The sequence below is a fragment of the Ostrinia nubilalis genome, chromosome 22 (genome assembly GCF_963855985.1).
Source record: "Ostrinia nubilalis chromosome 22, ilOstNubi1.1, whole genome shotgun sequence".
In the NCBI taxonomy this organism is placed as follows: domain Eukaryota; kingdom Metazoa; phylum Arthropoda; class Insecta; order Lepidoptera; family Crambidae; genus Ostrinia; species Ostrinia nubilalis.
Window position 1 is genome coordinate 4,684,456 of NC_087109.1, and position 27,808 is coordinate 4,712,263.

The window sequence follows — 27,808 nt, forward strand, 5'->3', positions numbered from 1 at the left end:
CCTTGTATTTGTTTATTCAATCAGAGTTTAAAATAAATGAACATCATATACCTACCTACGTTTTTGACTAGATTTTACACACTCCAAACTACGAGTAAATAAATAATTTACTCTTCAAGTAAAGAATACAAGACAATCTTTCAAACGTAGCACAAGCCCAAGCTTCTCTAGTTTGCAGATACGCCTTTTTACTTCTCAAATGGATCCGAAGTACTAGGCGGGCATAATAACTCAGGAGGGATCGCTCGCATCCAAAATTTCATACGGAAGAATCGTATTCATTCGGTTCATTCAACAAAATGATCTCACGCAAGCAACAACTTTTTTTTATCAATGATAACAAAATTTAAACTTAAATCTATACGAAGAAATAGTTCTTCAGCCAAAGATTTTAAAAGTCAATTTTAATTTGTATCCGAAATTGAATGATTCTAGATTAATGAAGAATCTTTCATCATTAGCAAAATGGATCCACAGCATCCGAGGGAATCCATCATCTCAACTCGAGCGCAGATGAGGGAGGTACCAGGCTAGCATGAAGTAATAGGAGCTGCGTCATCTCGCGCGCTTGAACGCTCACGCGAGTTCTCAGGGTCAGATGAACATGCTTGATGCTATTTAATCTCATACATAGATGCAGCAACGTACAATACTTATGTAATAATAACCGTAGTAGAGGCTTATCAGTCAGTTGACTTGCTACAGATTTCACTACGGCCGATATCTCCGAAATATTTGAGATTGTAAATAAAATCTAGTTTCGTGAAACTTATCTCTCTACTCCTCGCTAGGTGGCGCTATAGTATTTGCAAATACGCACGAAACAACTAATTTCTATTATGATTTGATATTCCTGGCCTAACCTATCCAGAAAATGATGTATTTCACTGTAACTTCATTATACGAATAAAATTCGAAACACTAATAATATTGACGCAAAAGTAATATTGCGTCAAAATAATATTGACAAAAAAGACAGATTATGAACCAAGGCTATTTCAGTAATTCAGTATCAATCAACCGATGTATTGATTTGGTATTTCTAGCCTATCCAGAAAATAGCCTATCTCGAAAAAAGCTGACGCCCGCTCTAAGCTAACTTGACCTAAAACCGCACCAGCCACCAACGTTTGGCCAATCGCCGCCAATATTGGCCAGTTACCGCCAACATTGGCTTGGAGCCAGCCATAAGAGGGTAGCATCTGTCTCACTAAGTGGCGAGCGTCCCGGGGCGAGAATGCCTTTAAGATATTTTATGTTTCTAATGTATCTCTAATGGGCAAGTGAAGATGATAATATTTGCTTATTTAAGCTGTTTTGGAATTTTTTGGCAAAATTATTGTTGAAAACAAAGAACTAACTTTTGAATACTGTTTTTTTTTATTTTACATTGTATGTAAAGCTATTCCTAAAGCTTAAATACTTTTCCAAGGGGAGCTGGTTATGTTAAAAACTTAAAATCTTATGTATGTTTTCTTAATAAATTAAGTAGGTTTTGTTCAGCAGATTTGCGAGCAAGACAGTAACTATGTGAGTGAAGTCGCGGGCAAAAGTTAGTGGAATAAAATATAAAAATAACCCAAAGTTGGCACCCCTAGCGAGCGCGGGCGAGCGGTGCGACAAGGGATCGCGCGGGCCGTTTCATCGCGTGCTCTGCGCGTGTACTGCGACCGACGCGGCTTGATACTTGACGTTTAACTTTTAATCGTGGTGGATTTATTGACGGGTCACTAAAACTTTATTTACTTAAAACTTTGTATACACATTTAACAGAGTACAAAAAGCCAACTTAAATAGAAAGATACGGGTCTTAACGCGACATTTATTAATGAGTGACATTATGTACTCACACACGTATGTACGTACAGACAACACTCTTGACGAACAGGTAGACAAAGCATTTTATATCGGAAATTCTTTTTTTACCTACATTAAGGGCTGATTTTTCAATCGTCAGACTTTGTCTACCTGATCGGAAAAGGTGTTTGTTATCTGGTGCTCAAATCAATCAATAGTGTTGGACCAACACCGAGGAAACCCAAAAAAATCACGCAAAAAAAGTCATGGTATTGGTAATTAGGCAGGGTTTTCTTCTATCGGTCCTTTAGTTATTTAGGCGAAGCCTGTTTATAATATTGTGATTGTAGAAAAAAAAACATTTCTCTGCTTCTAAAATAGTTTCAAGGCGCGTAAATTTTATATTCTTTTATTTAGCTTGAAAACCCCCATCCTTTCCAGCACACTAATTGGTAAAAGTACACCAAAAAATAGTCCAGGCGTTCTCTAGCATAGCATTACGTCGGGCAGTCATTTGTCACAGCATGGGCGGGTCGCAGCCTCGCCTCGCTAATTTATTGTTGGGCTCACGCGCCCCATGGCAGGTTACATGGAAATATTCGCTATGAATTAGAACCTGCATGGTTTAGGTGTTTGTGTGAAATCATTATTTTTTACTAGCTTTTGCCCGCGGCTTCACTCGCGTGAAATTTAGTTTGTCACAGATCGTCATAAATTATAGCCTATATGTTAATCTGGGTTATAAACAATAATACTGTAAAGTTTCAACAAAATCCGTTCAGTAGTTTTTGCGTGGAAGAGTAAAAAACATCCAGACATCCAGACATCCGGACATCCAGACATCATGACATCCAGACATCCAAACTTTCGCATTTATAATATTAGAAGAAGATAATTTAGGGTATTTTTGTTTAATCTACATAATTACGCGATAACTTGTCCAATGAAAATTGGTAAAGAATGAGTGGCACATGAAAAAGTTCTAAATCAAGTTATTAACTATTCGTCGGAAGAATAAACTACCAAATCACCGAAATGGTATGTTTAATGATAAAAACTTGAAAGTTTGAAACTTTGTGAAACTTGATGTCAAGTGTGGTGAATTGAAAGTTTCACTCGTAATAATCAATTTTATTGTGTAAAATGTGCGAAGTGTGAAAAACTTTAAGCTAGACGCAAGCCCACTAGTATCAACTGCCTATGGCAAAGCTGAAACGGTAGATATAGCCACATCATAGTAATGGAAACGTCTAAAAAATTAGAAAGAAAATGTGATTTATTAGCACACAGATACAAAACCAAAGACTTAAAAAATCTGTCAATCTAGAACCTTGAAGGGTTGCACCATCTTACTTTGACTTTAACAAACGTCAAAAACCTGTCAAATTCCATGCAAAAAAACACCGGTTATCGTTAAAATTACGGTCAAATTTAAAGTTAGGTGGTGCAACTCAGCCTTAGAATTAAGAACATTTGAACTGTCAAGCGTGAACACTGATCGCGAAGTAACATATTCCACATTCCTCATAATATTTCCCTCCTTTACGGAAATAACTCGCTCATATCACGGCGATATATTGGTGCGGAGACTTTACTGAGTTTCCAGACGCGATAATATTACTTTATTGATCCAATATTGTTCGGGTGACGAGGCCCATTCATGTTTTTTCATAAGTTGCTAACTGCTTTGGAACGTAAGGAGTAGTATATCAACTTTTCATGTTCAGAAATTCAGAATATACGCCCCAAAAATACGAGCTTAATTACTTGTTTTGTTACTTTGATATTCGATATCAATTACATTTATTACCTACCGATTCGCGATTTGTATTTGGCATCTTATAAATAGACAATATTAATTGCTACTATACTCAACATTTACGTAACTATTTATTTACTAAACCATTGTAATTCCAACACTTATAATAAACCGAGAGATAAAATTCATAATCTCTCATTCACAAACTAATCCGATAAAAAGTGTGGGCGCACCCAAACGTGAATTATCCAAACCCGCCCGTAGCGAGCGTGTCGTAATCCTGCCAAAGTACCAGGCGCCCATAAACGTGTAGAGATAGCCGGGTATCGAGCGAGCTACACTGGATACGGGTCGCTCGCTATCGCGCGCGTCACCTTGTCACCGGCTGGGGTACGGCGACGGGCGCGTCTTGGTGCTTTGATTTATGTTGTGAGAAATATCGCGAACGCTCGCGAGTTATGCCCGCCTAGTCATGGCGGTCATGAGGCAAGGTTGTTGGGCCGGGGTGAATAGGAACGAGAGAATCGTTTTGGGCGGGAATCGTCGTGTATTTTGCAAAATTCGTCTGCTTTTAATGAATGAAGAGAAAAAAATGTATTTTGTTTTTTGACCATCGCTCAATACAATGTGTTGATAAGTGTAGTACATACATTAATTATTCATTTAGGTATTGTGTTACTTTGTGTGGTCGAGTTGTATTTTTAATTAATTAAATAAACTCGTTTTATATTGAACTTATTTGGGCAACAACATAATTAACCTAAAAGTGGCAGTCGAATTAATATTTAAGTTAATTTTATGATCAGTAATAACTACATATTTTGTAATAGTTATATTTTTAGCCTAAAATTTATTGGTAATACGGCGAAGTCAAGATGCTCAACTTTATTTATTGGTTTAAAAACGAACAGTTAGTATTAGTACGAGTATATCCACTACAATTTTTATTTTTTCCGTAGAGGTAGGCAATGAGACATGCATGCTAAACTTTGTTGTTCAATGCCCTTACACAGTAAATATATCACAGTATACATTACACACCCGTTGCCCTGCGACCCACGTCGAGTCGTGCCACGTGAATTGTGATATATTTCGGGCAAGTGCGGCGGTGTGAGATTAGTCTTAATTGGTATGGCGAATTACTGCTAAAATTGCTTATTTGGAGAGACAATTGCTTTTATGTTCTCCAGTAGATTCTTCCTTTATATCACATGAAAATTTCACTGAACTAAAAATGCAAGTCGGACGTCCACCCACAAGGTGGACCGACGACCTGATAAAGGTAGCAGGAAGGCGCTGGATGCAGGCCGCTACCAACCGTGCGATGTGGAAGTCATTGGGGGAGGCCTATGTTCAGCAGTGGACGTCCTGTGGCTGAAATGATGATGATGATGAAAAATGCAAGAAAATATTTTGTCTTTATTAAGACTAACGACCGTATTATTCACAAACGATGCTTTCTTAAGTGAAGCAGCAAATCGAACGCACAGCGTTGAATTGAGCTCTGTGATTGGTTCGTGTGTCAACCTGTGCGTCCACGCGCACTGTGAGACCTCATAGTAATGTTTGTGAATACGGGCGTTAGGTTATTCCTTAATAAAACTTTATTGTAGTTGGTATATTTATAGCAAGAAAATACTATTGGTGTTTATTAAGACTGTAATCAATAACTACGTACCTACTTCTGGCTAATTGTAATTAATGAGTTAAATCATTAGTAACATGAGCATGTCTACATTCTTATTAATGATCTTTTTCTTCGAACTTGATACTCATAACGTTTTTTCCTGTTCCTCAATTAAGAAGCTTACTACAGATTATTATACTAAATAAATATTAAGGCACCAGTAGCGTGAATACAAGCCGTAGATATTTCTTTCAAAGTATCAGACCCAGTTCTTCAACGATCTATTGAAGGTCGAGGGAAGCGCCTGGATGCGGGCAGCACAGTATCAATTATTGCGGAAATCCTTGGAAGAAGTCTTTTCCAGTGGACGTGAAACGAGAACGACCTAACTTATAAAGGTCGTTCATTGTCTCCAAATAGGCTTTTATCAGCTAAATATCGGTATCATGTTGATCCTTATCGACTAGATAGTCCATACAGTTTAGGACATCGATACACGAGCCCAGACAGCCCTAAAGGGCGATAGAGCCATAACTAAACACAAAGCGAGCCGGCGCGGCGAGCCGGCGGCGCCTACAGAAACCAGTCGGGGAAAATTAAATATGTAGGAGGCGGCGCGCACCCACGCCAGGGCTGCCGCGTTATAAACGGCGTTGGGGCAAAAAGTGAAACTATTCCGACGTTGAATAAGGATGGTGGCAACGTTTTACGAATTTAATGAAATGCCACGTTTGTTAGTTTTGTTACTGTCACAGGCATTTGTAATATACTTGTACAAATAGGTCTTCTAAGAACTCACAGCATGTGTTTGTGCGTAGGTGATCTTCAACAATTATACTCTCTCTACTACTTGTATCGCATCATTAACACTAGCTAATAGAACTCTAAAAATCGAGTTTTGTCCAGCGGTGGACGTCAGTGGCTGAGACGAGCGATTTTTTTATTCCAGTAATAGCCAGAAAAGTAACTCATTTTTTATCTGCCCTACACTCTGCAAAGTACTTACTTGCTTTTTATAACAATCTTATCAAAAATTAGAAACTTGAATACTGAAGTTGAAGATTATCAAAATCCTACAAGGATAGCAACGAGCAACTAATCTTTGTGATGATAAAGAATGCTGCCTACTAACCCCTGTATCAAAACTTTTTGGGTAATTCAAATATGGAACAGAAAAAAAACAAATAAAAAAGCGTCCGATCGCCAGCCCTGCCAGCAACGCGATCCGGCAGCTCGTCATTAGAGGCGGGCTGCGACCCGGCGGCCAGATATTTTTTATGCGGCCCGCAGCCGGCTTGCTGCGGTATAACTGGATCTATAATAGCTGGTGTTAGATGAGCTGCAATATTGAAGCTTTCAGTGCTTAGTTTGCTTTATTAATTATGAAGTGATAGCACTTTCGATGATCTACTTCGGTTAGTTTTGACTCGACCTGCTGACTTCCAGTGTGTGTGGACTACTATAATAATATCTGGTTGTAATATTGGTGCTAAAGTAGCTGAAGAATTAACACATTTTCTCTACTGTCAACTTTCTCTTAATTTGACAAGAGATGGGTTAGAATAAAAAAAAAAAAAAAAAAAAAAAAGGTTAGAAACCTGATTTACGCTATGAAAGAATGTTTTTGTAACATTATGTTTGTACATGATAAATCGAAATAATAGCTAATTTTGCACAACAACTGCTTACTTATTGTCATTAGGTACCTATAAGAAGTATTTCCTAAGTAGCTGACAAGCTTTGATGTAAGAATAGTTTATTGTGATGATATACTATAAATTAAACCTACAATATGTTTTATGAATAAATATATTTGAATTTGAATTTGAATTTGAATATCGGAACGAATTGAATTTTGATTTGACTGTCGCAAATCTAAGCATCATCGTCGTTAACCACATTCTACACTATACAGTCAAGCTTTTTAAAAATTAAAATTGTCTCTCACGAATTTTTCTCCGACAAAATTCACCGTTAATTGCGAAATGGGGTTTCAAACAAAACAGCTTCGAGCAGCGTCAGTAAGATACGGAGGGCGCCAAGTGCTAAAGCCGAAAAATATAATCTTTGTCACGAACTCCAAACTTGGCTGGCTATTGCGAAAACACCGTCGCGATTTTGCAACCTATAAAGTGAGTATATTCGTGAAATTGCCAATTTTTTTTAAGAAGAAAGTAGCTTTTGCCCGCGTGTGACATAAAGAGTTTATCATTCTGTGACATAAAGAGTTTACCGCACGCGTGATCTCCTTCCGAAAAGGGGATCAAAACTATCTTTTGTCTGGGAGTCTAAAGATTTAAATCGGTTAAGTGATTTAAGCGTGAAAAAGAAACAAACATCTATCCATCCCTTACAAACTTTCACATTTATATTATTAATATAGTAGAATAGGAAAAGCTTGTTAAAATTGGCTACAATAGAAAGAATCTGTTTCGTAATACAAGGGCGGATCGAAAAACAAGGGAATCGGCTTACGGTATTGAATATTTAAAACTATTGACGGACGCCGAGGTTAGCAACCTAAGTGGACGTTTTGCATTCTCTATGTGGCATTGTGGTGTAGGGGATAGGATACGGTTGCACTAATGCACAACTTTTGTTCTTTAGATATTCATAATATTATGTAGGTACCATACTAGAATGCATCTCACTTAATACCAGGTGCGATTGCGGTCCAAATACCTGCATTGTCATGCATAAATAAAATGTACTAATATTGGAAATAATTTACCAGATACTAGATATCCAGGCACCATAATATAAATCTAAAAAAAATTGCGTCAAACGTCCAAAACAAAAATATACTTTTCGGAAATAGGTATGCATACTTTTTTATTGAATATTATTCATATTTTTGAGAAGAACTAAGTGTAACAAGCTCTCCAAAAAGCCCCCTGAGCGGTGCTTCTTGGAACGCGAAGCGAGGTTAACAACAGATCAAACTGACTTAATTTTCAACCAAAGTTCGATTATAATAAGGTTATATTCAAGAATAAAAGCTTCAAGGAGCAAATGTAGGTCTTGAGGATTCACGTAACAAACATTTCTGGCTTCAAAATCACGCCACGTTGTAGAATACAATTAAAAGCATTGACATGGAAAATCCCAACCCCTAGCTTAAAAATAACCTTGTGGATTTTCCGGTAAACCTCGCTCACTTAACTCCTAAAATTCGTCATAAGCAGAAACTTTGCCACGACGTCCTGGCAGACTTAAGGCGAACGGCCAGCGTTGGCTCATATCTTAATTCATAATTCAATATACACTTCCCTCCACTTTGCGAGTGCAAGCGCGAGAAAAAAGGAGGGTGGGTGATATAGGGTGGGAGAATTGTAGGGTTGCCTTTTTAGAAAATATTTTTATGAATATTCATGTTAGAGACAAAGCTCAAGTCTCAAGTCATTGAGAAATGTTAATTTATTGGACGAAAGCTTCGTATTTGGAAAATTTGCGATTAATCTGAATCTGATAGACCAATAAATCGATTATATCGAATGATTAATCGATTAAATCGAATCTAGTTAATCAAACATGAGGCGAGATAAGATACACGGCCTTGGGCGGAATAAATGAAAGTTTATGGAATCTAAAGACCAAGATCGAGTCAGATGTAAGAAAGCTATTAGTAGCTAGTCCATAGACAACACGATAGGAATCCCGAAAATTCCCAAAAAAAAAAAGTCATGACAAAAACAGAATATAATAGGTTGGGAAATGGAATCTATAAATCTGGTTTTAATTACCAATCCACCAATAGATTGCTAAAAGTGACAAGTAAATTGTATGTTTGTTTTCGGACTCAAATTGAGCTCAGTTTAGTTCCCCAAAAAACAGCATGATTAAAACTGATATAAGGCGTTAAAAATAATATTTGCCAGCCCTACCCCAGCCCCCTCGTGAGAGGGGAGGTAATCCCTTATCGCGTCGGCGGACCGCGCATCGACAATTATTATAAAGAGCCGTTGTAAACTACCGTGGCGCTTGTGTTCCGACGGGCTATATTCGTAATTTGCGCCCCATTCGAAATTCGAAGTTTCGAACGCCAGCCTTCGGAAATTTATTAGGGTTTTAAAATGTATAAGTTATGAGCATGGCATTAAAGCATTCGGCTTACAGCGTAAACTTGAGACGTAAAATGTTATTGCGGAGAAAAATCATTTGGTGCCTTCAGCTTGCATAATAAAAAAATACTTGCATAAATACTTAAAATAATATGCCTTCAGTATGCGACTTCACTAAATAGTATAAAACAAAGTTGCTTTCCGCTGTCTGTCCGTATGTATGCTTAGATCTTTAAAACTACGCAATGGATTTTGATGCGTTTTTTTAATAGATAGAGTGATTCAAGAGGCAGGTTTATGTGTATACTTAGTTTACTTAGCACCCGTGCGAAGCCGGGCGGGTCACTGTCACTAATAGAATAGAGATAAAATACAAAGATTTGTCCGTGTCATCATGATGAGATGCGAACGAAACCAGAAGGGGGAGCTTAAAAGCTCCTATAATAGCTTTGTGGCAGCTTGTGTCGACAGCTGACCCTATGCTAGGGATTATTAAAAGCGCCGCTTTAAATTAAGTTTGTGTTTAGGTTGTATTCTATCGGATATTGATTTAAATATCTGAAGTCTACACCGCTGCATGTATCTATTTTGCCTTTGTTCTGAATTTTGAAGCTTTCTATCAGTATTGATTTAGGCTTATATGAATTTATTTAGAAACTAACGTGTTAAATTTAAAACTTTGCAATATATTATTTAGAAACTAACAATCAGACTATAGTATATTATATAGTATTCACAAAGTTTTCCAATCTATCCGTTATTTAGGCTTAGAAACCAATACTAAATTCGAAGCTTCACAGCTTAATGCAACAACTGATTCGTCAAGACAAAGATGGCTTTACCTAACGATATTGAATAGAATACATCGTAGCCTTACTATCAAGATAGTACAAGATAAGCAAACACAAACACTTGCCAAAGTGAATTACTATCAGGATAAGATAGTAGCTCATAGATCACGTCATCACCATTACCCCGGCTTCCCCACATTGCTGCCAGCCGGCCGCGCATCGGCAATTACCGTAAGAGCAGCGGCAAAGCGAATATTAAATGGAATTACCCGATGGAAGCGCATGTGCAAATGCTAGAACTTAAGCCCGTACGAATAATGAGAAAAGTTTATGTATGTTGTGTGGTTTAACCTTATGTGAACTATGAGTACGGTTGGTATTCAAGTAATTAAACTGGTAATAGAAATATATTTTATGTTATTTGAAGGCTTTATAAGTTAAATAAATAAGTATGTATTTGGTTGTGAAAGCTAACAAGAAGTTAGCCAAACACACAATTTAAGAGAAATCAAGACAAATCACAATCGCTAAGATACTACATAATAATAAATATTATGATCTATCATCAAGTTGTCAAAATATACAACAACATTAATTCGAATAAGTCTTCATTTCACATTTAAAGAAATGTCTAAGCTGCAATGTCCATTCGAATAGTTTTACATTATGAAAAATATTTAAGTAAGAAAAACGTTAATAAAAAAAAATCCGCAAGTATCAAGAGCGTTCAGCCGCAGTACAGGACACCCCGGTCACTGCGGTCGCTACCGGCCCCGTCTGGGCCCACGCCGCGGGCCGCGCCCACGCGACCGGTCTTGATCGTTGAAGCTTAAACGATGCACGATGTGCTAATGATAACGTGATGTGGGTTTCGTTTTTGTAACGCCTAAATGGAAACTGGTGTTGCTTTATACTTGTTATTTATATTTATTTCTAAGAATAGATAGTATTTTATCTTAAATTCGTGTTGCATTTCTGAATTTATTTGGCCAGACTGCTACTAATTAATGTCGTATAATTTTCCAAGGGAAACATTCTACTGACTGGTTAAAAATTTTCTACTTCTGATTCGCGAATAACTACTGACATTGTTAATAATAATGCGTTGCCTTATTTATCAATGCAGTAGTGCCTACTTGATCAAACTGATGAATTAGTTAGTACCACAAAATTAAGTACCATTTGCTTGATTAAAACCCTTTGACGCCAATATTACCAAAGGTTATTATGACGTTAAAATCGATCCCAAAATCAACTAGTAAATAATGATTGTATGAAACTTAATGTTTTTTTTTCTCTTTTTCACTACAATCTGTTGCCTTGCTGGAACATTGAGTAGTAATGTTTGTTGGGATATGTCATGTCTTGCTCGGTATGTGGCCTGTGTCACATCCTACTTCACTTTATTGGGTTTTAAGTGTGTCCTGTGGAGTTTTTCGTTTCAGTCTACGATGTGTCTGGGTTTCGTCCATCAGAGGTCTCGCCAAGGGGTTGGGGTGGTTTGTGATCCGTTTTTTGTACGATTTTGTATGATGTACAATTTCCTGACTGACTGTGTTGATTTGTAGGTCATGATGCAGCTGTTCATTTGTGACATACCAGGGAGCATTGGTTATCATTCTCAGCATTTTGTTCTGAAATCTCTGTACGATTTCGATGTTGGAATGTGAGGCTGTGCCCCATAGTTGGATTCCATAGGTCCAGATTGGTTTTAGTATTGTCTTATACAGGAGAAGTTTATTATGCATTGACAATTGCGATCGGCGGCCTATTAGCCAGTAGAGTTTTCGTACTTGCAGTCCCAGCTGTTTACGCTTGGTAAAAATGTGTGTTCTCCACGTGAGCCGTTGGTCAAGATGTAAGCCCAGGTATCGTACGTTGTCTGTTTGGGGGATCTCGAGGTTGTTAAGTGTAACTCCCGGGCAGATTCCCCATTTCAGGGAGAAGGTGATGTTGACTGATTTGGTTTCATTCGAAACTTAATGTAAACCAAAAAAATTAATAAAATAATGCAAGTATCAAGTCCGTTCGCGCGCAGTATATCACACGGGCGGCCGCTACCGGGCCGTCCCGTGCCGGCGCTCGTCCCCCTCGCACGTGCCTCTCGCTCGCACACCTGCGGTGGGATAGTTAGGGCTGGCACGAGCGGATTGCTTTTATTTTTTTAAGCCTTTGTTCGATGCATTCAGAAAAACGGATAGAGGCGTTGAGGTAATTTGATAGAAAGGTTAGGCGATAAATAACTCGATGAAGGTAACTACGTATCCTTTCTGAGACTAAATAGGTAGGTAACTTAACACACATCAGACTTTTTACTGCACATTCGCAACTATAACGACTTTTTAGTCGTCCACTATATTTATTTAGCCTGATGTTTAATCCTATCCTATTCCTAAGATGCAATTTGCGGGACAGGATTTTTTGGGCGAAGATTGTTAGATATCAGAAGGCGGATTCTAAAATCTTCACTTCTGATTAGAGTTATTTAAACTGACACTTTAACTCGTTCGTATATTCCATGATATAACTTAGAATTCGGATTCACACAATCTATAAGCCCAATCCTAGGCTTTGCAAGAGTTTATTTTTTTACTTTTTGTCTTAACTCATAGTGTTGTATCTTAGTCAAAAAAAAAAAACAAAAAAGCAGATAACCAATTTGTCTATGATTCCTATTGGTCGTTGTATTGTCTATGATTTAATGTCACTTTACTGAAACCAAAAATAGGAGTTTAATGCATGCGGCCAAGCTTAAAAGTGGTGGTCAGTTCAATTAGGCATGTTTAAAATGAATTCACGTTATTTTAACGGTCATTCTGTTAATTGAGTGGTTTGCCGTTGTTCCCTCTATTTTATTACTCACTTGGTAACTAAATAGAGTAAGTACCTAACAGGTCATCAAAATTTAATCGTGATTTTGTCACTGATATGGCAATACCCTATCATAACTCTTAAATACTCGTAAGTAGTGTGCCATTTTAAACTTGTATTCCTTAACTTATATTCCACAGTTAGTACCTACAAAACGTCTCACGGTTAATTTTAGACTTAGCCAGAGACTAGCATTAGCTATTATTTTCTCGTTTTAACCTAATGTCCTCCATTGCTGGAGAAAGGCCTCTCATATGTAGATTTCTGCAACACAACCTTTATTTTGAGAACAAAATTCTTCTGAAAATTGTTGTATAGGTACTAATTCCTGTCCAAAGCATAAAATATATTACAATCTACATACATAGATAAAGATATACATACGTGTTTCATACATCAGCCCCTATTCCTCCCCTTGAAGAATTTCTGCTAAAAACAATGGCTACCGTCTTGAACATCAAGTAATATTCCAAAGCGACTCTACACCCAAAATGGACTCAGATTAATCGAAATAGCACTGCATCCGCGAGAAATCAATATCTAAGCAAATACAAATTATAAATAACATCCAACTTTAGCCTCGCAAATTAAAGGCATCAGCCGTCAAAAGTTAAAATGGCGCGAACTAGAATGCCGGCTCATTTACATTTGCTATTATCGCGCGTCGTGTCATTATGCAAATGCGCCTGCGCTTCGGGCCGAGTATGGATACCGATATACCGATACCGGTACCGGTATCTATGTGGCAGTTTGCAATTTTAGCAAGCCGTTATTACGGGTCTGGTTCTTTAGATAAAGGTTCTACGAAAAGCTATAGCGAGGATTGAAAGAAACGTACACACTAGTAAGAATTATTCCAATTCCCAAAATAAGGCGACACCTTAGTTTGGGAACGGGACTATTCGCACCTCAACTCCTGTGTACCCAGGATCTACAGCTTGACCGCCATAAAAACCCAACCAATGAAGGCCAAGTTTGTCCCGGTGGAAAGTTAAACTATCATTGGACCCGCAACGAAATTTATCAGAAGAACACGCCTCCTAGGCGTTCGAAATTAAGGTTCGACTTCCCTCCATTGCAAAGCGGATGATCTTAGTTTGGGAAATGGAATAATTCTGTTCTGTCTTCATATCTTTGTTTCGACGATCATAAAGGAAGCAGGACGGCGCTGGATGTAGGCCGCTACCAACCGGTCATAAATGAAATCGACGGGAGAGGCCTATGTTCAGCAGTGGACGTCTTATATGGCAGATGATGATGATTTTTGTTTCGGCATCAGCTTGCCGATTTGACAGGATACTAGTTCTTTTATCAACCGCTGGGCTATTGCAGTGAGCCCATACTTAAGTCTTAACGATTATAATTTATCTAACTAGAAATGTTTAAAAACTGTAAGTAATCTTAATAAAGAGTTGATTCCGCCAGATCTCAGCGCCAGCTGATTGTTATTTGTTGTCCTAAAGTGGTGGTAAATAAAGCAAACTATATTTGGGACGTGTATAAGTGCCCTGAAATGGACACAAGTAGAATTTGAAATCTTCATGCAGCTAGAGTTGCTTACCTCCTTTTATATTCGGGCCAGAAGATCGCTACATAAAAAGGTAAGTGCAACTAACACCTTTATTTCTAAAAGCGCAAGAGCGTCAAGCAAGTAACACGTCTTTATGAAATTCTTACACCCGAGACTGTAAGTGGATTCATTATGTCTATTACTTACGTTGTCAGCAGTAAGCAAGTGACGAATGTTGGCGCAAATGTTAGGACATTGGATGTAGGAATACCATCCAATCTGATAAATGCGGCGTTGACCGGGTTTTAGAGTTTAAACTTATAGCAGTTGCACACGTGGTTTTTTCGGGTCGATTTTTCCGACACCTAGGCCTGGGATGCGCGCCGCGATAGGCGTTTATCACGCTATTTTACGCGATAAACCCATACATTTGTCGTCTAAAATAATCGAGATCGCATCCTAACCCGGTTGGTCAGAATTCCAAAATGTTCTTTTTTTTTTATTTTTGACATATAAACTTTCGTATTTTTCTTGTAAATAATGTTCTTTTATCCTTGTAAATTTAATAACGCCATTTAGTCCCAAACCTACGGTTTGGCCATAAAAGTTAAGGCATTACATAGTACAGTTAAATGCCTCTAGAGAAACTAGACCTCTTTCTATGTTCTGTGAGCTAGACTCTACAATAAAATTGAGATCCGTTTGTGATAACTTTTTCACAGTGCGAATTTTTACTCGTCGCAACATTTTACAAGAATATTTTTGGCGATTAGGGTCTATTATTTTGTACGATACTCAATACTGTACCAACTCTAAGGCTGAGTTGCACCACCTAATTATGACCGTAACTTTGACGATAACCGGTGTTTTTTGTATGGAGTTTGACAGATTTTTGACGTTTGTCAAAGTTAAACTAAGATGGTGCAACCCAGCCTTAGGTAGGTACTTTTGAATTTTAAATCCGTCTCTCACTGTAAACAAGAATCGTAGGCAGTCTACCTAGTCTCCAATAACGCGATTTTAAACCTTAATTAATCTTCGGTCGCCAGTCGCAGAACTCGATTGTCTTTGCCGCCTTTTTTTCCCGCGTTTTTTCTTCTGGAAATGTCGACGGCTTTATCTCTTCGGTGATTCGATTGAGGCGTTCGAAGATTTCGCGCTTAATGGCTAGATTTATCTTTTTTTTAGTTTAATGGCAGAAAAAAAGGTTTTATACTTCTTTCAGTCCTGTCAATGGTTAAAGCCACGATAGCCGAATGGTGAAGGGGTCGGACTGGCCGACTCGTGATCCGGGGAACGCGGGTTCGGTCCCCGCCGCCGCTCGACTATTGTGGTGAGCTCACTCGTGACACAAGCATATTTAGCTTAGTACGAGGGGCTAACGGGAGTATTAGTAATTTGTGAAATAACAAATTACTAATAATCTTAAAAAAAAAAAAAATTTTTAGTACGGTTACTACGGTTGCACTGTCCTACATATAATAAGTTTTTTTTTATTCACAACGAGGAAGCTCTTGGCCTATATCTCACCTGATGATAAGTGATGATCAGGCCGAAGGTGGAAGCAAGCTTCACCCGGAATCCTCGACCACAGAGGAACTGGCTATCTTACCTCTTAACTGCCGGAACACAACAATGATGTTAACATTGTTGTTATGGCGACAGACTTAGGTAAGATGGTGGTAGCTAGCCAGGCGGACTTGGAACAAGCCCTACCACAAACAAAACCGAACAGAAAATTCTGCCCCCACTGGGAATCGAACCCGGGTCCTCTGCGTCTGAAGCAGGTGGTCTAACCACTAGACCACAGAGGTGGTTAACTGTCAGCATTACTCTTATTACTGACTTTTGTCTGAAAATAGCAGTTGTTACTCCAACTCTACTAGTAATTAAGTAAATTAGCTCTAATTAAGTTTAAATTTTAAAAAATGATTGTCTGGGTCGAGGAATAGATTTCATATTGGCCACTTAACCCTTCTCAAGATATCAGAATTCAGAATAGAACTTCTTACTCAAATACTTTCCTGCCAAAAAACTTCATTGCCTACATAAGGGTGAATATCAACAAACTCGTTTTTTGCCTAATTCCGGTGGCGAATTTTAATTTCCACTTTCCAAAACTTTTTTGTGGCAGAAATAATAGTAAATAACTTGTATTATTCAATGATATGGTAGAGATCAAAATATTATTAATACTTCTCGAGATATGTCAATTTGAAATTATCAAGAGCCACCGAAATTGTATTTGAGCCACCGGAATTAAGAACCAATCCACCGAAATTTATTTATACAGCGGACTTCGGAATGTTACGGATGATTGTCTCAAATTACTTATTTATTTGTAATCAATTAAGTATTATTATCCAGTAAAGATGTTTATAATTAAAAACAATATTCAGGCCTGTGTTGTGACCCTAAAAAAGCATCAAATCTTCCCACGTGAGTCGTAATAGCCGACTAAGGAATCAAAATACTGGAGGGTGGGCTGCAGCATCTTTCCGGGTATTATACTACCATACTGGAACTACCAACCAGCCTGCTAAGCATGGTGATAACGGCAAAATCCCTCCATAGAGAACAAATCCAAAACTTTCTGGCTCTAGCCGCCAACAGCCCCGTTATTCTAGAGTCATCACAAAGACATCATACCTACATGACCCTCAAACCCAGAAATCAACTCTAGTCCCGGGAGGGCGACCAACTGCCCCAGGTTGGTGTTAGGTTTATCTTCCATAAGTAAAAATATTGGTCCAGGCTAGCCAAGTTTTCATGATGGTATCATACCTATCCTATACTCAGAATTACGCAACTAATTATTCGCTAAAGACCATGCGAACTGGAGATTAAGTATGAAGATATTTCTAGATCTATACGAGCTACTGAACTAACACATTACATATTTGTGACAGGGTAATTTAACGGAAAACTATGCAAACCTAGCGACAATGAGCTAGATGAAAGTAGTACAATTAAGAAACGGAGGACTAAATCCAGCCAGCCTCATAGAGAGAGAAGGCCTAGCAAAAGATGCCAGAACTGTAAAAGCGTACTGAGCTGCACCCTAATAGTACTGCAAAAATCAAAATGTAGTAATCATTTTTAGACGAACAGGCAATTTAATCACATTTGCATTCTCCGATCACTACACAGCTTATCCTCATCAGTGAGGGACCGAGGAAGAAGAAGAAGTCATCACCGAAATAGAAGAATGCCGAATAAAAGATGCTCAAAAGCTGTCGACTGATGAAGCCTAAGCCACGACCAGTGCCAATCCAGCTCCAAAGCCCCACGAATTTTCATCTCGAGTGGCAGAATAGATTGCAACCTACGAGACTAGGGAAATTTTAGCTGTTTCAGGACTATTCTCATCTGTTTTTAAGATTCTGCTTAGTATCGATGTATAAATAGCTATCCAAGTACTCACGCTGATACAAAGTGTATTATAGAGACGATTTTTTGTAATAAATCGAAAGTATGTATTTGCGAGGACCAAATTGAATATACCAACATGAATAACGAGGATAGCAGAACCATTTTGGTAAATGCCTAAGCTGCTAGGAGAGATTAAGAAGCACTACTAGTAATTAGGCTGAAGATCGAGATTATTCCGACACTTTAGCGAAGATATCCTAGACTTTAGCTTGAGTGAGATTAGAATGCCCTATTAAAAACAACAAGGTATGTACCAGGAGATAATGAAATCACAACTGAGCTTATGAAATCAGATGGAATGCTAGTACTAAAGTTCTCTTAAATACCACCATGTTTATTGGTCGATAAACCAAAAAATAAGACATGGTGGTTGTAACGGTTAGCGTTACCGCTGACCGTTATCTTAGATCCAAATTCTACTTTAATTACTATTATCTACCTAAATAAATAAACTTAAATAATAAATATCTAAATCTACGTAAACTACCTAACTAAATAACTTAATTAAATAATTAATATTGTTCTACACTAATAAAATAAATAAAATAATAAATCTACAAGCAAACCCGCGCGAAACAAGTTGTTCAATATTTCTTTTGTTCTCTGTCGAGCGGGCGGACTGTTTTTTATGCATGCGCAAGCGACGCGCCTACGGCCGCGATGCTCCCACCGCGTCTCCTAGTCCGAGCCAGAGCGTTATTGAGCACGGACGTATCGCTGTCCGTCACCGCCGGACCCGCGATGTACGTAACTTTATAAAAACTAAATATGTAATCGCGTATTGGTGAACCCCGCTACCGGGGTTCACGTTCACCTTCATCTTCTACGCCTACCTACTACACCATGCATGGTCACCACTGCCGAAACTACCACCTGGGTCTTCAACCCGGCAGAGCTGCCTGCCGTGTCGGACGGCCCGTGCGCACATTCTAAGTGGCCCTACACCACAGTGCGTACGGCCCTAACCGTCTGGCGCGTCGGCGACTCTGCGGGCCTACCATCTCGAAGAACCAAACCACATCACCATCAATGCTGGCGAGGACAGTGGTTTGAATATACTACCACCGGTGACGAATCTCGTGCGATACGATAGTTTGCTCGTAACTCACACCCTTAAGGTCTTTTGCTCTTATTCTAATAAATGACTTGTTAACTTAAATCTATCTTTTATTTCTCTAAACTAAATCTAAATTCTATTATGTCACTTGGCTCTAAAGCTCTAACCGTGACATTGGCGCCCAACGTGGGGCTATTCTATCGCACTTGAGACGTTACCAGTGAGTTTTACTTGTAATAAATGGTTATTTTTGGTGTTGGCATTCAAATAACTTAGTTCTAAGATTGTAACTAATTTGTAATCTCTGTGTGGTAGTACTAAACTTGTAATGTTTGTGGAGAATAGCTACACTATTCTACCTACTATAATTTTCTAAAATATAAAATGTATCTACCTACATTTTATAATATTAACTAAATTCTACCTACCTTTGGTAATATTATTTAACTTTTAATCACTACCTACCACACATAGATTTTGTTAAACTAAATTGTAATGCTTACTGTTGTATTGTGTAAATTGCAACACACACCCGCGTGCCTACCTAGTATTTTTTTTTATATTACGTACTCGGTAATTCTAATCTAAAATATAAATTTAAATTGTAACATAAAACGTTACTTCTAATTAATATATTAAATAAAATGATAAATTGTAAATACTACTAAAAATAAACAATTTATTATACCTACTCGTATCTTACCTACTGGTATCTCTTAAACCTATAATTGAAAATCTACCTTAATTATAAAGTCTAAAACTATTTTTAACTGTCTTGTCTGACGCACCATCAAAAATGGATGGTGCTAGAGACTGGAATGGAATGGACGTTGGCGATGGTCCAGAGTCAGGTGAGGCAGCTTTTTCCTGAAACATGACACTCTCGCTATCCAACATCCAGTCTCCCAGACAACCTCATTTTCGAAAAGACGTTCGTAATACTACGTATACATATTTAATGCTGCGTCAAATTATGCAGAAGACTGAGGACTATAATCAGTCATTATTATTGGCCTTTTTGTACCTTCTTCGATTCGGCCAAGACCTGGGCTGTGCTACAGTCTCTTTAATGGCGTCAAATTGACTGTCGATACATGCAACTTCTGAAGTATTTGTATGAAAACTTCATCATATCAGCCCTCCCCCCAAGATCAGAACTCGAAACTTATCTGATTGCTGCGAGGGTTCAGAGTTAGAGACACCATAATCTCTTAAAGTCTTCACTACCTCCCACTTAGAGGTTTTCAAGCTTCTGAGCTAGACCGAGCTCAGTATCAAGATACGGCGAGTACATCACACAACTTCGATTCACTGACGATATTGTAGTTATGACTGAGACCTTAGTAGACCTAGGTACAATGCTCCAGAGACAATAAGACCAATTCCGGCAATAGATTCGCCACCGGAGCCACCGAAATTGCGCCACCGGAATTGAAAAACTGTTACAAAATTCAAATTATAAAGAAAACTATAATTCTGATCAATAATTTCTGTATGCAGATACAACAAAACACTAAACTTTAATCATGTTAAAGAATCGTTTAGCATCTAAGTAAGTAGCTTTCACTCATACACTTGCCAGCGAAATTGAAAAATTTTGTATTCCTGTGCCGTTGATACAAATATTTACGGGTCTGCTGGAAAAACAATACCACAAGTCGCAAGTCTTTATAGCCCGATCAGGAGGACACAGTTGAGTGATGCAGGGAAGAAGAACTCTACGTCTCTCAAAGCTTCTTTGGAGAAGTAAGAGAGCGTCGAAATTGAGCCACTGTAATTGCTTTTTTTCGTAAGACAGTTTTGAAAGGCTATTTAAAACACTTAAAATATGAAATATCACATTTCTTTCATATCATTTGGAAGTCTTATTTAATGTATTTTATGGCTATACTATTTTTAAATTACTAGAATCCCCGAGAAAGAAGGAATAACACAATTTATGAGTAGAAATAGAGTTAGGACGCGCCACCGCTATTAGATTTTGGGTCTTTGAAAATTTTTTTAGTACATAACGCACCCTTAATAATGAATGGGCACAACTCCAAAATTCAGTTTTTTGGGAAAAGCCAAAAAACCAATCGGCGGATCGCGGTTTTTTACATAATTGGCTCTAAAATCTTTATTTTATCAGCTACAACTTTCAAATTAAGCATACTTCATCACTGGTATCTGTTATATAATTTGACATAAGACATTTTTGAAAATATTGATTATGAGTATTTAAAAAAATTGTTTAAAAAAATATTTCAAAGTTAGGCCTTTATTTTACTATTTCTGTTGTTGTGATTTTGGGTATTACTTGTACTTGTGCCCATCTAATCCTTAGGCTGAATTGTTTTATATGGCATATTCCCTAATATTGCTCTCTAATATTGAAAAATAAGTGTATTATTCGATTTTTATATTGATTTACGCCCAATAACATTGGGGACAATTATTGTGCGGTATAGTAGCTTATAGCCAATTCAGTATAAGAGTAGGGTGCTGAATACTAGAAAATTATTAGATATGTCGAATTAGATTAAAATAAAGACTATTTCTCTGAGAAAACCGACATGAAAATACTAATTTTATGCATTCAAAATATTTTTACTTAGATAGATAGGGACTCTTACCCTATAAAAAATATGTTTTTCATCAAATAAAGAAAAAACCTACAAAAACTTTTTCTGTAAGTTTTTCTGTTATGGATTTGTTCAGGATAATCACTTATTAAAGTCCAACAGCCAGTACCTTGGTATCTTTTTTCCACTATCCTGCTGTCCTGGTGGAAGGAACCGTTCTCCTTGTCCCTTACTATAATCACCCACATTATGTGGGAATCAGTTCAAATGGCTATTGTAAAAAATACAATTTAATACTCAAATTGGCGTGTGTAATTTTTGAAGGATTTTAGCAACCAATTTTGAACACAAGAATATCTATTCTGGTGTTCTAACATTCCCCAAAAAATATTTTACTACTAAAGCACCTTAGCCATGCTTCAGATTCAATTTGTGTTATATGGTTTACAAATACAGTCTTTTATAAGAGCACGGATTTGCAGTCCATCGAAGATAGCTGCTTTTAATTTTTCCGTACTCATCATCATTTTGCTTTTGATCATTTTAGTGATTAGAAAGCTCAATACATATCTTTGGCCCTCCAAATAGAAGCCCTTTACGTCCTGCTTGACTTCAGTATTGCAAAGAGTCTAGGTACACAAGGTTTACGACGATATTGGACACCCAATATTTATTTATTTTGTACAATTTTTATCCCAGAGTATGCTTGGTTTGTTATCACAAACTCCGTGATCTTTTTTCTTTGCTTTTGTGTGCAATATTTGCCACATATTAATAAAAACTGTTAGTGGTGTTAACACAAGATTTCATTACGAACTCATATTTTTTAAGACAAAAAGCACTTTAGAACTTAAATTTAGACAAACTGAAAATTTCAAGGTCTAATAGCTGATCAGTAAAATTATAGTAACTTAATACGTGAAAAGATAATTTTAAAATAAATTCGATGTATCCTCAGTCCTCAGAATCTGAATGATTAATTAGCATCAATTTATGTGACCGTAATAAATTAATGAATAATTATAATTAAAAATTATAACACTAACATATTAAAGTAATTCACCTTTTGGCTGACTAGTGCGTTTATTCATAAAATAAACAATGAAAAAAGCCAACCCGAGCCCCGAGCGAACGTTAATAGCCTTAACACGTAGGTATGTCTCTTATTTTATTAATCATTAGTTTATTTGTCGGGAGGTATTTCATAACCACCGCTTTATTTCTTAGCATCGCGATAAAACATTCTATAGGCTCCTAATCAACTAATAGGTATGAAAATTAATACCAAGAAGCAAATTACTTTTATAGGAGAGTTGTAAATTTAACTACAAACACCCATCCATGGTCCGCCTAACTAAAGTTAAAGTTATATTTTATAATTTTCTATGATTAACGGGACTTTATCAATGTAATAAAAATGAAAATGTAACATATTATTAGAAATATATGGAATTAATTAGACTTAGCTCACTAACACTTACTTAAAAGTTTGTCACACAAAGGCACAACTCCAAATTGGACCACAGTCGCGGGGGCCGGATTCGACAAATATCGGCATGTCTCTGATTCAGCCCTTCTAGCGGGAAGATAGACGAAAGTATGGAAGGGGCACAAAATGTAGAACTCTTTTATCTGATCATTGTTTTCGATTTCTGTGAAAGCCATCTTGTAGAACTGACGAAAATGTGCCTCTCTAGTACAAAAAGTAAAAAACCAAAAATTTTGAGTTGTGCCCCTATATTATTAAGGGTGCGATAAAATAACTACCTATTGTCCTGAAGACTTTGCTATCGTGTAAAACGCTGTATAAACTATATACAGAAAAAAAATCATCGCTCTAGTTACATTTCTCCCATCGATTCTCAGCTCCGCCGCGTAAAAAACGTGTTTGGGATATTCACCCATAAACATTAAAAATAAATTGTATTGTTTTCTTATTTATTGTACAGTGCGAGGCTTGAACCTTATACTTCTGGCATTGTCACTAGTCCAGCAACTAGACAAAGTGCACAATTAAATCGCAAACCAGTCGAAAAATGGTCGAAAGGCCTTTTTATTTTTGTATGGAGGATTGACGGATTCGATTTTCGATTCGATCAAAAAGTGCAACTTGTCTAGGGGGCTGGTCAGGTCTTTAAGGAATCAAACCTGGGACCTACCGCGATTAAAGCGACACTATCCACACAACGGCACTATCCCTTCGCATAACAAAACAGGTGACCCCGGTCGCACGATAAACCCGACGGGATATTTAACATAAATAACAGGTCGTCCGGCCGTCCGCCGTCCGGTCCGGCTTAATTTACGGCCGGACGGCGCGTCCGGATCGGATCGGTTCGAAAAATGCACGGAACCGTGATATTCGACTGAATGGTTTTTAGAGTTTTTAAATCGTTGTATTTTCGATGTCTTTAGAAAGTATTTTGAACGTGTTACTGTCGATGTCGATTCGTCACATTTTTGTAAATTCCATATTTACATTGAAAGTAAATTCTTAATCCAAAGTACATACAAGCATACATAGATGACGAATTTGACGTTTTTTTGTGACGAATCGACTTTGTGGCAAATAAAAAAAAAAGCTGACAATAGTGATCGAGTCTCTTGCGCTGCTTCTTTTCAGCACTAGCCCATACTATGGTAATGTAAACCTTTTTTATTTTGAGTTGTGTGTTTGTTATTAAATGGATAATTTCATAATGTAAGTTTAGAACATCGAAGAATGTGACCAAAGAGTGGATTTCTCTCAATACAGATTACTTAAACTTAAAGAGAGGAACTCTCCAACTACTTGTAACATTCGTACTAAGTGTCAATAAAATATTTTTCATTTCATTTTCATTTTTCATATTACTGTCCCGAAGCAGTGGTAGGGTTGGGACGTATAAAATAAAGTTTGATTTGATTTAATAAAACAAGTAAATTATAATTAGAGGACATTTATAAAATATTTATTTTCAATAAATCACATTCTGTTTACATCTCTATTGTGGCACATTGAACAACAGTTAAAATATAACTCCAAATAGTTATTTATCTAACTTAGATACAGATCTATTGAGGTATTCTCATTTCTTACACTAATCGCATGCATTAAAACGTTTAGAAATGACCAAGAATATTAATTGAAGTATAGTAATAAAATACGAAGTTAATATAATTTTAACTTGCTTTAAGTAACTGTTTGTGTATGGCAAAAATTGACAAATCTCGTTTTGTATTGCCAGTAGCGTAAAGTCAATACTTATAACAAATATTAATTTAATAACAAAATAAATATTTTTGTTGGCCATTTCTAAAATAAGAATATACTTTTCTTTAAGACAGTAATCACATTTTTAACACAGACCTACGAATCTATCACACCTAAAATAAATTCGTATAATACCTACTTCGGTACTAACTTACTAAGGGCGCCACAGAGATGCGACAAGACTTGATACGACACAAAAAACATGCAATCGGCTTAAGGTTTATTCGTATACAAATATTGGACTTTTGTATTGAAAATTATTGTCTATAGCCAATTGATAAAATTGCCACACACTTCTGGTTAAACTTTTTTTTTATTACGTCTTACATCTTCTATGGCGCCCTCTATTTTATTGAACAAAACTCACTTTGTCTTTTGTGCTATCTTCTTACGAATTAAATAAACACATTCAATTCAAATAATTAAGTACATAGACAATTTTGTATAATAGTATAGTAAATGCTCTAACGTCTCTCTATAGAGCTAATACTCGTATAAGGGGTGACTCAAGAAAAAGCAACTTGGAATTATTAGCATAGGCGCAGACCTCCGATTTTTAGTTGGCCGATAGTTGGGCTGTTGATCAGTATGGAGATGTATGAAAATGCGCACATTACACCGATTTGGTATCGGCCGATTCTTCATACAAATTAGAATCGGGCCTATCGGCCAACTAAAAGTCGGTGGTCTGCGCTTAGGCTAAAGGTTTCTTAAATGCTCAACAGACCGCTTTTCTCAATATCTACCAGGTCAGTTTAGTTTTATGCTGATTTTAAACCTTTTTATCAATTTTTGATTGCATAAAATCTTCTTGAGTTTCCTATACATTTTGACGCCTTGAGCAAAATTAATAAGATATGTACGAAAATTTAAAAAAATAACACTAACACAGCCGAAACACCGAGATCTACACATCAATAATACTTGACTAGTTCCAAATTTAAGATTTCTCTACAAATTCTGTTTGTTTTCCTTGTTTTTACTTGTATTTATACTCTTTTGTAATCGGAGAAGTCAAAAGTTACTTCTTTTTTGTACTGGGTCATTTATGCTAAATTCCTACATTTTTTGCTGACTATAGACCAGACCAGCTGAGTCTTAAAATGCTTACTGTACTCGTAACTAGTAATCCACTCAAGGTGAACCACATATTTGGGGAACACGGCATAAGTCATTCAATAACATCAGATCATCTAGACATCTATCACAATATCTAAATCACGAATATAATGACACGTATCTAAATTGTATACTTTATGAGCAAACATAAATTCTTAAAATCTCACCAGGTGAGTATGAGGTAATTCAGGTCCTACCTTGGCACCTAATCTTCTCCCTCTGAGCACATGTACTCAGTTTTCATGTCCCTGTTCAGGTCTTCGGGAGAATCGTTTCTGAGGCCTATCCCGCGGGACACGAAGTTGCTTTGCGACGCCATGCTGGCAAGGATCCCGTTCGACAAGGCCTGGACCGATAGAGCCTCCTGCGACGGTCCCGCATAGCTGTACTGTTGATACACAGCTTGTATCCTTGCAGCGTTTACTAGCGTCTGGATCTTCAGCTGCGTATCCAATGCCAAACTAAGAGGCAGCTTCCTCAACTGACTTGCTATCAGCTTCCCGAACATCTCAAACTCATTTTCGTTACCATTCTCTGAGTGCTGACTCAGATCTTGCGGCACGTCGTGATCTCCGTTACGGTCGTCATAGCTCTTCTTTTGTTTGGCTGGAATAGGGTAGATCGTCGCGAGTGAGGTCGTTAGAGGAGTTGCAATCCCCACGGGGGGATTCAGGAAAGGCGCTGCGGTTGACGTGGGTAGCATCCCAAAGGGACTGGATGACTGGCTCAATCCGAAGGGCGTGCTGGGACGAGGGGATGGCGTGTTTAAAACGTAGGGAGTGGAAGAACGCGTGGAACTCCTGCGCTTTCGAGGGCTTTTCTTCTCTGGGGATTTGCGCTCGCTCAAGTCTTGCACCGCATCGCTGTCGTCGCTTGCCGGGATCTCCAGCAAACTCGTGTCCACCTATGCAAAATATTTTACGATAAATACAAACGATTTCTCATTTCTTTAAACTAAGGCGTAATGAGTAATGAATGAATGCATGCCGATCATCATCTGATTTCAGTTAAGGATAAAGTTAAAGATGTGTCTATGTTTTATTTGATCTTAATGTTGGATGATTAAGATTCTTTTGAAAGCTAGTTAGTAGCTGAATGGTCTGAATTCTAGCGGAAAACCGCGCGCAAACACGGAATCCGAATGGCGGGAATCTAAGTTGTTCTTTTGTTTAGACACGACACACTCAGTGCGCATGTGTGATGCCGCGATGTAAACAAAAAATAGTCTTACGGAGCTCGGAGTGACGATCGCCCGCAGAAACCTGTCTGCATGCTCGAACCACGTGACGCTCGGCCGGTACGCATGCGCGCCGGCCTTCCGAGCCGCACGTATCTTCTTCAGCTCCACACTGTACGACGAACGTATATTCTTTATCTTATTTTTCAACTCCTTAACAGTTACGTCGATTAGGTTCAGCGCGTTTATGATTTCCACGTATCCTTGTTCTCGGATTTTCTTATTTTTGTAATTCTCCGAAACGGGATTCCATAGATACTCTCGTTTTTCGTATTCAATGATCATTTGGATGGTGAGGTCCTCGCTCCATTTCGGGTTGGCTAGGATAGCTACCATTTTGGTTCAAAACATGTTTTTTTGTGTTTAATTCGCGTGTTATTGCGGGATGGTACTAGGAGCGCAGAAGTGTGCGGGCGGTTCGCATGCGCGCAGCATACTAAAAGCACGTCGATGGGCCAGGGCCGGCGGGGCGGGGCGGGCGGCTATTTCGGGAGTAGCCGGCTACGCAGCCGCGTGCTGTCGAGCGTGCTGTTTCCTCGCGGAGGCTGGGCCCGAGTGAAACGGAAGATTTGTGGCCGACGCCGCCGTGCGCGTACACGGTACGACACCGTTTTTGCAATGTTGCGAAAGTTTCAGATGCATTTTCGCAAGCATTTTGTGATGGAGCGCGGTCACGTGTGTCTAATCACGCGCGGTTAGCTGGCGCTTGCTAAAATGCAGAGACTGCAAA

General features: G+C 37.9%; 2 protein-coding genes across 2 annotated transcripts in view; both read right to left on the bottom strand.

The window, feature by feature from the left end:
- The window catches only part of LOC135083030 (uncharacterized), a 104,887-nt gene that overhangs the window by 47,849 nt on the left and 29,230 nt on the right, over nt 1–27,808 (bottom strand). The window lies entirely within an intron of this gene.
- LOC135082944 (uncharacterized) lies at nt 25,265–27,499 on the bottom strand. The gene is made up of 2 exons (XM_063977710.1): nt 27,073–27,499; nt 25,265–26,745 (listed from the first exon to the last, which is right to left on the bottom strand). Exons 1-2 carry the CDS (start codon nt 27,412–27,414, stop codon nt 26,047–26,049), a joined length of 1,041 nt encoding a protein of 346 aa, XP_063833780.1. The 5' UTR covers nt 27,415–27,499; the 3' UTR covers nt 25,265–26,046.

What these genes read in the sequence shown, in the direction of transcription:
- LOC135082944 (XM_063977710.1), bottom strand. Translation starts at nt 27,414, where the DNA reads ATGGTAGCTATCCTAGCCAACCCGAAATGGAGCGAGGACCTCACCATC. An exon ending in CGATCGTCACTCCGAGCTCC is followed by an intron (nt 26,746 to 27,072) that starts GTAAGACTATTT and finishes TATTTTGCATAG; the next exon opens with GTGGACACGAGTTTGCTGGA.